This window comes from Pectinophora gossypiella, chromosome 21 (assembly GCF_024362695.1).
Source record: "Pectinophora gossypiella chromosome 21, ilPecGoss1.1, whole genome shotgun sequence".
Lineage (NCBI taxonomy): Eukaryota > Metazoa > Arthropoda > Insecta > Lepidoptera > Gelechiidae > Pectinophora > Pectinophora gossypiella.
In genome coordinates, this window is record NC_065424.1 from 11,233,999 (window position 1) to 11,247,535 (window position 13,537).

At 39.7% G+C, this 13,537-nt stretch overlaps 1 protein-coding gene across 1 annotated transcript in view; it reads left to right on the forward strand.

The window, feature by feature from the left end:
• The window catches only part of LOC126376572 (facilitated trehalose transporter Tret1-like), a 55,390-nt gene extending 42,356 nt beyond the window's left edge, over positions 1 to 13,034 (forward strand). Inside the window, exons 6-8 of the mRNA XM_050024053.1 lie at positions 3,497 to 3,732; positions 6,435 to 6,629; positions 10,837 to 13,034. Of these exons, the coding sequence (XP_049880010.1) occupies positions 3,497 to 3,732; positions 6,435 to 6,629; positions 10,837 to 11,103 (698 nt within the window). The 3' untranslated portion in view covers positions 11,104 to 13,034. The remainder of the gene's footprint in view (positions 1 to 3,496; positions 3,733 to 6,434; positions 6,630 to 10,836) is intronic.
• The last annotated feature ends 503 nt before the right edge of the window (positions 13,035 to 13,537 follow it).

Here is a 13,537-nt window from a genome sequence, read left to right on the forward strand (position 1 = left end):
CTCACAACCTGTATAGCCGGAGAAAAAAAGCTGCAAGAAAAACCTCGGCACAGGGACCTAGACGTTTTTTTAAAAAATAATTAAACATAAAATATTTTATACAATTGAGTAATTTAGCTGCCTAATATAAGTTCTCAGACAGTTAATCCCGCATTCATATCTTCTAAGCCATTATGGCTAACAAGGATCATTAGAAAATAAAACACAAACATAAGCTCACGACTATATCCCAATGACCGGCCTCTGCGAAAGTTGCTTTACGTCAACAATCGCAGACCGAGCGCGTTTACCGCTGCGCCACCGAGCTCCTCAAAATAAAATTGACGTGTGATTCATAAATTTTATGCTTGTCGATTGCCTGTCCCTTTCCTTTTCGGCGGATAAGAAAATGACAGATATAACTTAAAAGAAAATTCGACGGTATTTACAGGAATTAGCACCAATATATTAATTTGAGGGAATATCTACTTACTTAACTTTATGTGTACCTACGTATTTACAACAAGTTTCGGATGCTTTTTTGAAAAGCTTCTCAACGAATGTGAGTCTATTTGTTTATAGGACGTCAGTGGCCAAAACCGAACATTCCAGAAACCAAGTCACGTGACAAACAGATATCAAAACAACGCAACGTGAATAGAAAAGTTTGTTTAGCCAACTGATTTATGATGTCAATTGACGGTGACCTCTTTATAAAGTGGCTTTTTGTCCTTGATATCGGAACATGGGCCATCATTTTCAATTTAGCTGTATATTAATTTTATTTGTTGGTGTTGTCTCCGAGTGTTTGGGTTAGATGTCGTGGCAATTGACTCTTGTGCCGCTGAACTTTTCAATTAACTCCAGTTCCTGATGGTCGTCGTTTGTTTTTTATTTGTTTATTGGCTATTGACTATGGCTGATTGGCAATCTTTTTGACAAACGACGAACCAAGTAATAGGTAGCTAAACTTGCGTTTGTTTTGACATGACTATGTCAACATCATATCAAATTTCCATTAGAACAATAACAAAAAAGCAAGACAGATGTTTGTCGAAATGATCATAAGGTGGTGGTGGACGTCCTAAGATAAAAGGGCTAAGATAAAACATCTGTCTTGCTTTTTTGTTATTGTTTTAGTGGAAATTTGATTATTCCTTATTCTATGCCCCGGTTATATAATAAATAATAATATTACGAATAGAACGGGCACTTTCCGCCCCACACCACCTAGATTTTCCTCATCCTCTGGCTCGGTGGCTGGCTAAAGTAAGCCCACTTTAACCGTAAATCGTTAACACGTTGAGTGCCATACTAGAAACCATGTTTAGTGCAGTGAGCCGCAGCGGACACCATGTGACCGCCAGTATGTCGGGTCCAGGAGGCCGCGTCGGCCACGGTGTGTCCGCATGCCCACGATCACTTCGAAAGCCTCTAGGCGGCCGTCGGCCAGCGTTTCGACTGTTTTTACTACGGCAAGTGACCCGCGTGGCCTCACGGTACAATCTGACCCCTTGGCACAAAAAAAAACTAAGTGACTTAGAATTTATGGACATTTCAAGAAGATGTTTTCAAAAATGTTGTAGGTACATAAAGAAAGTATTTTATATCGTTCAATAGTATGTTATAGTTAGTTACACATTATTTTTTGGTCTTTACTGTGTTAAATGGATAATAAAACATTACTTATTTTATTTTAACTACTTGTAAATAGTATATCAGGGGGACCGACAGCGTTGTCCGCTCGGCGTCGGCGCAAGAACATACGGTTGGACGTTCGCACAGGTCGCGACGGACACTGGTGTCTGCCATATTGTCATATGGCAGACAAGATGTCTCTCGACAGACGAGATGTCTCTCGGAAAATAATAAGTAAATCGTCGTTTCTGTAAGGCGCCCGTAATTTTTGAGTTATTTCCTGACAATATTTGCGAAAAAACTCTTCAACGATTTTTGGATAATTCTCGATTTATTAGTGAAGCGTCAGGGGAAAGTATGCTGTCAGACCCATGGTGTCCGTTATGGCACTCAACGTGTTAAGGAGTAAGGAAGTGGGCGCTCGGCCGCACGCGGTAACGCGACAAACAATATGAATGAGACTTTTGTATGAAGTGACGTGTGTGGCGCCTTTTATAATAAACTATTTCAATTCTGTTCTATTCATGGGAGCAAGCTTCAGAGGCTGCAAAAGATAGCGAGAAGTGGAAATCTGTTATGCGAGCCCACATCCTAATAGGGGATGAAAGGATTAGAAGAGACATAAATATTCATACTTCATTTAAAGTTACAGTCTAGCGTTTTGGCTAATGAGTAACTCAATTTTAACTTAAATTGCCAAGATGGGTCCGTTAATACTTTTCTTACAAGACACTATGTTCAGTCATGAGCAATATAATGTACCCACTTTAGGACTCTGTCGCACTAACATATTTGACATTTAGTGAGACTTACAGTTCAATTTGTCAAAAAAGTTAATGTGACATGGTACCAAAGTGTATATTAAAGCTCGTGACCGTTCTTGTGTTCTATAGGGCTAACACGCGAAATGTGGCAAAATTTTGTCCCGGTCATTTTATCGATTCTGACGATATAGTTATGTGGTTTTGTCGATTGGTGGTAATATGTGAACCCAACAGCCTCCGTTTGTCTAGTGGTTGAGCGTTGTGCTAACGATCCGGAGGTCTCGGGTTCGAACCGTGGCGGGGAAAAAATCACAAAAATCATTTTGTGATCCCTAGTTTGGTTAGGACAATACAGGCTCAACTGATTGTCCAAAAGTAAGATGATCGGTGCTTCGGCAGGCACGTCAAGCCGTTGGTCCCGGTTACTACTTACTGATGAACGTACGTAGTCGTTACATGAGTCATGTCACGGGCCTGTGGCGGCTGAATAATAATCCTGACACCAGGGTTGATGGGGTTGGTAATCCACCTCACAACCCACACGATAGAAGAAGAAGAATATATGAAGTAAATAAGTCATGTTGTTCTGTCAAAATACGAACAAAACCACGTGGCACGGATGTTAGGGAGAAAAACAAACATCAATTTCGACATTTTTTTTTAAAACGATCGCCAATTTTATCACGTTGCGCATATGTTAGCCCTACTGGACAGTGACCTTATGTCATCATCATCATCATCAGCCGTATGACGCCCACTGCTGGGCATAGGCCCCCCCAAGGATCTTCACGACGATCGGTCCTGCGCTGCCCGCATCCAGCGGCTTCCCGCGACCTTCACCAGATCGTCGGTCCACCTTGTAGCGGGCTTACCCACTGAGCGTCGTCCGACACGTGGTCCTTATGTATCAAAAATCAAAAAATCAAAATCAAAAATGATGTGTTTACCAAAAATCAATACAATCCTCGTGTTTGGGACAACTTTTAAGCAAATATTTACTTGTGTATCCGCTCTTCTATGCATTCTCTTCGATACATTAGTATTGGTAATAAAGTAAACATAGGTGCGATATTCTGTGTTTTTACACTACTTATAATTACTTTTTCCTTCCACAGTTTCAAACAAGACAGCTGTGAAAGCATTCTGGGTGGCGCTAATAGTCAATTTGACCAGGGAATTCTGCGGCTGCATAGCAGTGTTGGTCTACGCGAGCCATATCTTTGCGGAAGCCGGCAAGGATCCCCACACCAGCATCGCTCTGACTCCAAACAAACAGTCCATCCTACTCGCTGCGGTCCAGATCTTCGGCAGCTTCCTCGCCTGCCAACTTGTTGATAGAGCTGGTCGGAAGGTAAAACAGAAAATATCTCTTTTCTTTTCTGAAAATTAAATCCGTCAATCCATGACAGCCTTGTTTGGAGAAGGTGTGCCTTCTTAGTAAGTATTATAGGTTCGAATCTTAGGGTGGTATTAATAAACTAATCTCAGCTTCGAGACTGCCCCAAGATCATGTCAATGTGACAGTTCTTATATAAAAACAGGGACTTGAGCATGACCTTGAGGGCAGTCTCAGCTGAGATTCGTTTATTAACACCACCCGTAGTTTCCAGGATTATGGCACCGGGATTCGGACCCGGGGCCTCCTAATCGAAAGCCCAACGTTCAACCACTGGACCACAGAAGCCCACTTAAGACCATTGATGTGCTTTTCCCGGAAATGTTCCTGTTGTATAAAACTCTTTAATAATAAGGACACTGGTGCTGATTAAAGAACACACCATCTAATTTTATTTTAAGTTATACCTGTCATTTTCTAATCCGCCGAAAAGGAAAGGGACGGGTAATGGACAGGCATAATTATGGAACACACATAAATTTTAGGCAGAAGTTTGAAAACCCTTTCAAAATTCTATATTGGCCAATAACCCGACAGAATCAAATTGACAGCACACGTGAAACAGGTTGCATATAAGCGAGATGCCTATATAATTAAAAAAAGTAATTGTTCATTCATTTTAAAATGTAGATCTACCGCAGATGGCATTAACTACTTGGCCGGACAAATAGGGAGCGCTAAAGGCTCTCACCCGGTACAACGTTTAAGACAACAAATCTGAGAGTGCCCAGTTGGGCGCGAACCTCGACTCAGGGCATCGTCTGAGAGGAAAAATATTTGAGAAAAATTAATCGACGAAATCGTCGACCACGCCGGTGAGGTCCTGAAGTGTTTGGTGTCGCGACCTGATTGGCCGCCTCTATGGCTAGAATAATCGGGACGTCGGGATCGTATATTACATCCTTCAGACGTAAAATTATGCGCATGCGCGGCTGTTACTAAGCGACGTAACCCACGTCACGCTTCGATACCCTCTTGAATGGAAAACGCCGTTCTGTAGCAAACTGATGTCGTATAACTAATGACATGTCATAAAGTTTGTCTTTGAAGTTATAATTTTGTTGCATCGTTTTGCTACTCATCCTCCAATTAATGAACCTGGCTTTGATACACTGAGACCAAGTTACTCTTAAACTTATACTTACTTATATAATATACTATAGATCCGTGGTAGCCCAGTTGGCCCTTGCCATCCAGCACAGGCCGAAACCAATGATTGTCGAATTTGTTTTCGATTATCACGTGCTCAGCAGTGAAGGAAAACATCGTGAGGAAACCCACATAACATAACATAAACTGCCTATATACGTCCCACTGCTGGGCACAGGCCTCCTCTCAATCAACCGGAGAGGGTATGGAGCATACTCCACCACGCTGCTCCACTGCGGGTGTGGTCTAGTGGTAAGAGCGTTAGGCTCACGATCTGGAGGTCCGGGTTCGATTCCCGATGGGGACATTGTCGAGGAAACCCACATTCCCGAGAAATACATTTTCGGAATTATGTGACCTAATCATTGGGCTGGTTTTCCCTTCGCGGGTTGGAAGGTCAGACAGGTCGGTTCTGAACAAAACCGGACCTGTCAAATCTTCAGGTTAGGTAAGTGGACCCTGTGAAAAACGGGATAATGTTAGTGGCATCCCTTTACAATAAGCGTTTCTTTCTTTCTTTTCTGTCAGACCAACGTGATTGGTGGTGAGCCGTATCGCCATCTATAATGGTCGAGCCAACTGTGTTACTCTTCTGTCGTGTGAGTTATGAGGTGAATTACAAACCTCATCAACCCTGGCGTCAGGGTTATTACTGAGCCACCATAGGCCCCTGACATGACTCATGTGACGCCTACTTACTTACATCAGTAAGTAACCGGGACCAACGGCTTAACGTGCCTTCCGAAGCACGGATCATCTTACTTTCAATTAGGTAATCAGCCTGTAATGTCCGTACCAAACTAGGAATCACAAAGTGATTTTTGTATATTGTCCCCACCGGGATCCGAACCCAGATGAGCACAACGCTCAACCACTGGACCACGGAGGCCGTTACGGAGGAGACTGTGTTAGTGAAAACTGCACTTAAGATAATAATAATAATATTTATTGACAAAAATCGGTACATAGTTTTCCTTAAGTTAAGCATAATTGACATGAATATAATTGAGTAGACACCATAGCTGACTAAGTATATAAATACCTACTTGTATTTCAGTCTATGATGCCTCTCTCCTGGAGAAAGACACAAAAATGTAGCCAGCATACAATCCTATGTATCATAAAATACTTATATTCCATAAGTGGTATATATAATTTATTAATACACATCTTATGTAAACACGGAATTACATAAATAGTTAACAAAAATAATGCTATTTACTGCACTCGTCAAAAAGCCCGCCCCTGACTAATCCGGGCGCGAAGGTGCCCATTACACTAGCCGCATTTCCTCGCTGTACAGCAATGGACAACCTTTGCGCCAAGAACAATCCGGCACGGGGGTCATCTCCACTCTCTCTTAAACGACGTCCGATTTCCGCTATAAATTTTTTAGCATCGCTACCCCAACAACCCGTCGTCTCAACAGCAAGCGGGATAAAAATGTAGCGACCTTCTAACTCCCTATTAACCTAAATACTTATTAGAGTGTATTGTTTCTCCCACAGCCTCTTCTAGCAGTGACCTCTGTGGTAGCAGGGTTCAGTATGTGCCTGCTGGGCGTGTGGTTCTACCTGCAGAGCATCGGCGTGTACATGCCAGGTTGGGTGCCCATCGTAGCACTATGCACCTGCATTTTCGCTGATGCGTCGGGCTTGCAACCGCTACCGTTCGTTATTATGACCGAGATGTTCAGTTTTCAGGTGAGTTTTTAAAGAAAGTACTCAATACTCAATTATTTATTGCATTTCATGTAGTACTATGGGGTGTTACATTGGCATAGGAACTAAAACATGGACCCTGTAGGGCACAGCAACGTTGAAGGGAAGAGTGGAAGTGAGTATTAAAATTAAAACTTGACATTTAAAAATTCTTCTACAGTATAAAAGCTCCTTTAATTAGCATTGTTTTTAGTTTCATCTTTTAAGTACTTTGGGAGCTTATTATATATTTTAATTAACTTTGTTAATGGGCTCGTGGCGTGATATTTAGCCTAGAATTTAGCAACATTAATTTGCCTTGGTGTCGAAGCGAATACGGTGTAAGAAAGTCACTTCGTTTCTTTATAAAAGTGAGGGTGTTTTGAATAAGTAAGTATTACAGTGAAACACAGGTTTCACTGCCTGGGACTTAAAGGGAACAGTGAGATATTCCAGTTACCCAGTGTCTCTTGGGACGTGGAACATTCTCGATTGTAAAAAGGCGCAAATGTTATAAAAAGAGTTTTATAACTTAGTTTTTAGGCAGATAGGATCAGAGTACAAGAAAGAACAATTTGAAAAAGAAAAGCGGCCAGTTGACGGATTGACAATGTCACATCGCATAAACAAACACCGCAACCAGAGAGTTCTGGAATCTCACCGTAATCCTTCTTTCTCTTTTCTGACGCATATCACCGTCCCTGTTATTCTTTACTAGAAGTTTCCACCCGATATGATTCGAGAAGTTAGTAGAAAGCGATCGAAGCCAGAAGTGAAAAAATTAAAATAAAGGAAAGGTGTAAGTGAAGAACAGTGTTCAAAGCAGTGTCAAATGCACAGTCAAGTGCAGTGTTAAGCGCAGTGTTAGTGCAGTGCTGGTGTTGTGTTTTGTGCTGTGATCGAGTGTCGCAAAATAAGTTATACCACGAAGCCCTGTACGGAAGCTGTACGGTCACGAGCATTAATATGTATCATTTATCATTAATATGTAGCATTAATATGTATGTACACTTTGGTACCATGTCACATTAACTTTTTTGACAAATTGAACTGTAAGTCTCACTAAATGTCAAATATGTCAGTGCGACAGAGTCCTAAAGTGGGTACATTATATTGCTCATGACTGTACCGTGTGTAAAGAGAATAAATTCGTTTCTTGGTGAGTTTCCATCCAATCCCGAAACCCACTTCCGTAACACTATTAAAGAGTTCTTACAACACGAACATTCCGCACACACAACACTGTTCAACAAAACACGAAGCGATATTCAGTCAGACGGAAAACAAGTCTCCAGGAAAAGGTAATAAATAAATCAATAGTTACAAAGTTAATTTGCAGAATGTCTGATCTTTCTACCTAAAGAGTAACTTAGGTACAAAACAATAAAAATCCCAATAACAATGTAAGAACAAGTTTCGTTTCCCAAGTCCCATTCATCAATAATTATTATTAATACGTTAGGGATACAAAACTGATGAAATCGCTTTCCTTTACAAAATTCTAGCTTTCCACGTGGATTTCGGTTATCGCGCGCGATATGTATATTCCACCCCTAAGCTACATAAAAAATGTTCTATATAAACTTAAACTACTAAGTAATGTTCTTTCCCAAGATCAAAGTACAGAAATATTGTTACGGAACGGAAGTGGGTGTGAAGAAAGAAACTCACTAAGTCCAAGGGAAAACGTAGATATTTATATACACTTCTCATCAAAAAAATCGAAACACCTTGCAAGTTTACGTTTTGTCAGGATTATCAGAAAAATGTGTACATTTAGGAATAAATGTTAAATGTCGTTTAATAGTGAGTAATATGAGCTTATCAAATCTTAATGTTAATGTTCTAAATTTAAATGAATTTTTCATAGGTTTCGTATTTTGTTAAATGAGTCATTTTTATTCCGTATGGAGTATAAAGGAAATGGATAAAACAACACACGTAAATGAAAAAAAAAGCTAAAAACCGTTTATTTAATAACTTGTATTCCCTCCCCGAGCTCTAATTACTGCTTCCATACGGTTCTTCATCGATCGGATGAGAGTCACGATCACATGCTGTGGTATATTGTCCCATTCCTCTTGGATTGCATCTTGCAGCTGGCTAAGTGTTTCTGGGGCAGGATCTCTTGCTCGAATTCGTCTCTTTAATTCATCCCACAGATGTTCAATGGGATTCATGTCCGGGCTTCTTGCTGGCCATTCCATAATAGAGATATCGACTTCGTTAAGATAATCTCGTACGACGCCCGCGGTGTGAGCCCTAGCATTGTCGTGCATGAATATGAAGCCGTTGCCAATAAAATGTGCATAGGGCATCACATGAGGCTCGAGACACTCTTCGACGTACCGATGACAGTTTAGTGCAGGCAGACGTGGCCCAGACACGAAAGCAAGCTCTGTCTTACCGTCGGCGCTGATTCCTCCCCAAACCGTCCACGAACCGCCACCATAGCTGACCTTTTCTTCAATGCAGCATTGTGCATAGCGTTCTCCGTCTCTTCTGTAGACCTTGTTCCTTCCGTCGTTACCATACAGCATAATTTTACACTCATCAGAAAAGAGAACTTTGCTCCACTGTAGGTATGACCAATTTAGGTGCTCACGTGCAAAGTTAAGGCGCGCTCTTCGATGGTCTGCAGTTAATTTCGGCCCATTTGCTGGCTTATGCGGTACCAGTCCACGATCCTTCAACCTTCTTCTAATTGTAGAGTCACTTACAGCCACCCTTCGTACAACACGAAGCCGCTGCTGCAGTTGAAAAGCGTTAAGGCGTCGATTTCTTAAAGAAGTTGTTACAATAAATCGATCATCTCGCTCAGAAGTGACCCGATTCCTGCCAGATCCTGAACGGCGCGTGAACAAACCAGTCTCCCGATAACGTTTATAGACTCTATGAACAGATGACAGGCTTAGATGCAGTCTTGCAGCCACAACACGCTGACTAAGGCCAGAATCCAGCAATGCCACAACTTGGGCGGCTTCTGTGGGCGAAGTATCCATACGTTTTAGAAAAAAAACCTTTTTTCAGACGTCCCAAAGTCACAGTATTGAAATAAAAAACAAAAAGTTTAAGGATAGGCGCCAATTTTTAGTTTTTAAACGCTAAATGTACTCCAACCCTAAACACACATTTGTCTCAAAACAGTGATTCATTTCGTTTATAAGATAAACAAATGAAATTCTAGTTTAGAATTTAGAATTTTCGCTTATTACTGTAATGGCCAAACTGCCAGCTATACATTTATGTATTTTTTTTCATCGTATGAATTCTTTTTTGTGTTAAATTCGGACAGAAACAATGAAAACGGAAGTGTTTCGATTTTTTTGATGAGAAGTGTATGTTTTGATGTTTTATGTAATTGTGAATGTCGTGTGTTAACTTAAGACTTGATTTTTTTATTTACCTATCTAAATAAGAAAAAATCGAATTTAGGTATTATCTACACACGCGGTACAGCACTTACACAGAACCGTGCGGTTTAACATCGTCACGGTCTCTTCACTTTCTTTAGCACTTTACGCGACACTTGAACACTACGCGAAACACTGCACTTGACTCTGCTTTAAACACTGTAACTTTACTTCCATTATTTTTTTACTTTCACTTTTTCACTTCTTGCTTCGATCGCTTTTAAAATGGCTGTCCTTGCTCTTCGCGCTCTTTTTATACCCTATGGCATACTAGAATTCTAGACTCCTTTATCGAATCGTCTCGGGTGGAACCTACACAAAGACAAGGACGCTGCTACGCGTCAGAAAAGGGTGGCGCTAAGAAAAAAAAGAAAAGGGAGGATTTTATGACAATTTTTGAGAACTCTCTGGTTGCAAAGTTTGTTATGATGTTACGTTGTCAATCCGTCACAATATCTACATCTAGCAAATTTCATCATAATAAGCTATTAGAATGTTATTTTAGCGTGAATTTATGCAGGGTTTAGTGACAACTTTAGGGGATGATTCAGACCTTGATTCTTAGTTTTTATCAAGCGAAATTTCCATTCGGAAATTTTATGAAATTGGTACCTAGTTTTTTTAAATTAATTTCAGTCCCATATTGTGCTTTAAACCGCTTAGAACCCAAATTTAATTTAAAAAAATGTGAAATTTCAAAAAAAACATCAATGTAGATTTACATTTATTTCCGATTATATTAGATTTTGGACTAATAATTTGGACCTCTTTAACAAAATGTGATTTCTCTTCCACAGCTGCGCGGCACAGTAGCAACGCTAATCATGGCGATATCCCTCGGCACAGACTTCGCACTGCTAAAGGTCTTCGCCCCCCTCAACTCCTGGATAGGCTACCACTCCACCTTCTGGATATTCAGCTGCATCTGCTTATCTAACGTCTTCTACCTCATCTTCTGCGTGCCAGAAACTAAGATGAGAAGTCTAGAAGATATCTACGCCGATCTAGAAGGCAGAAAGAGAAGGACGAAGGAAGAGGAAATCGTTGAAACTAATCATGTATAGCTGTTAGTATGTATGTGTGTATGGAAGAATCGTAGTAGATAATTGTACAAAGTTAGGTTTAAGATGGACGAGCTATAATACTGGAGGACAGTTAACTAACCTAATCTCATCCAGATTCTAAGAGAACTTCTGATATATAAAATGTAATGTTACCACAGCAACATATTATAATGTAATGGCAGAAGTAAGTACATACGAAAATAATTGTTGCTTGATAGTTTGTTCAGATTACGTATAAGTAGGTAGAATTATGAACCTAAAAATTGCTTCTCTTCATTTTAATCAGAATAATAATGCGTGGAAGGTTATTGTGCCTAGGTCCAGTAAAAAGGGTCATCATTTATACCTAAAAGCAAAGATAAATACCAACATGAGTTTCCGGAAGCGAAATTCATTTTCATTTTGTGAAACTCATACCATTATCATTAGCAAACTTTGTTATGTTCCCTAACTTTTAAGTAAGTAACTTTTAAAGAACATTTATGTCAACACACGTCGTGATCTAAATAAAACAATTAAGAACATCTTATAAACAAATGTAATAACGCCAATAAATTTTGTACCTGTTTTGAATGTAACTTGTGAAGTAAAGTTATATGTATGCTTCACAGTGCAAAGTTTGCTCTTGTCCTTTAAATCACTCACTGCGTTCATAACACAATAACGAGTGATATCTCTCGTTTCTTTCCTAATAAGCTATATACCGATAGTGCGAAAGAGACGGAAGATACTTATGCCACTCTAATGATGATGTGATCCAGTCGATTTCGGCTACGGCGACTGCTTCAACTCCGACGTTCATGTGCTCGCATGTGGCTTATATAGCCAATCTTGTTGGGATAGATCATCGCACACAGCTGGCATGTGAGCACACCATTTAAATATGTATAATTGATCAACGTAGGCGGTCCGGCTTTCAATTCATCGCGCTTGGCGTCAAGCTCTAAGCGCCGTCGATGTTCAAAGTCATGGACTCAAATGCTACGTTAAAAGGAGTTTAGTTACAGTTATACAATAATATACTTCGCTAGTTCGTGTTTTAACACGTTAACAGTCCAGTGATCCATATGCGGGTCATGACGGACTAGCTCCATACGTCCGTGACCCATATTGGGTCACTAAAAAACGACCAGGTACGAACTAAGGGCGGGTGCTCCGACGTATAAAAATTGAAGTAATATGCGCGACTTACAAGGAAATCACATTTTGTATGCGGACTGTCAACGTGTTAAATATATAAATAAAAAAGTATAAAATGTAATCTATAGCGATAGTGAAAGTCAAGGATTATACCCAATAAACAGTAGTCCCCTCTTCTGTCCCCCGCTGTGACACCTGGGAATCTTCTTCCCACTTGTCACCAGGGAGGTGACAATATTTGTCATCGGGGAGGTGACAATGTTCGTCATTGGGGAGGTGACAATTATTTTGCTACCCACGGGCCAAAACCTGTGCCGATTCTATGCAATACCTACGTATATAAAACCGAAAGAAATAATCTTAACTGTTTTTTTGTTATTAGTCTGAAGTCATTTATTGGTGCTAATTCCTGTAAATACCATCTAATTTTATTTTAAGTTATATCTGTCCTTTTCTTATCCGCCGAAAAGGAAAGGGACGGGTAATCGACAAGCATAAAATTTATGGAACACACGTCAATTTTAAGCACAAATCTAAACCAACCGTCTAAAAATTTTACGTCAGTCAATAACCCGACACATTAATTTACTCATTCTTTCTAAAATTAAGAGCTGTGAATCATCCGTCCCTTTCCTTTTCGACGGATACGAAAATGACGGATATAACCTAAAATAAAATTAGGCGGTGTCTGCAGGAATCGGGGCCATTATATTGTATAAATTAGTGATTAAGACAGTGTAAATATTGTGATATAAGTAGGTACTAAAATAATAAATATACTTAGACATTTATTTTGTTTGTTTTCTTTCACTTCCCATTGGAGCGAAGCGAAGTGTCCACATACGTAACATAGCTTCACGCCTGTATCCCCAAAGGGGTGGGTAGACGTGTATAGGACATTGGATACAAATAAAACGATCACATTGAGTTTTAGAAGATTTACTTATTTTAATAAATAACCAGCTTAGTTTACAAAAGCATTATTTTTTTATAATTTTTTGTCACAATTTTATTAAAAAATATCCGTTTCGAGTAACTCAGGAGTGATAATTGCTTATAAACTTTTTTATAAATCCTGTTACTATAGTATTTTTAACAATGATTTTTTTATTAAAAAAATAATTATGTTCCCATGTGAGATGACTCTTATTATATATTATTATAATGCATACACGCTGAAAATGTAGTCAAAATAAGGCAAATTATAATACATTTAAAAAATATAAATCCGTAACAAATATCATTTATGTACGGAAAACTTATTACTCGTAAATGATCGCTATGTTCACTCCAC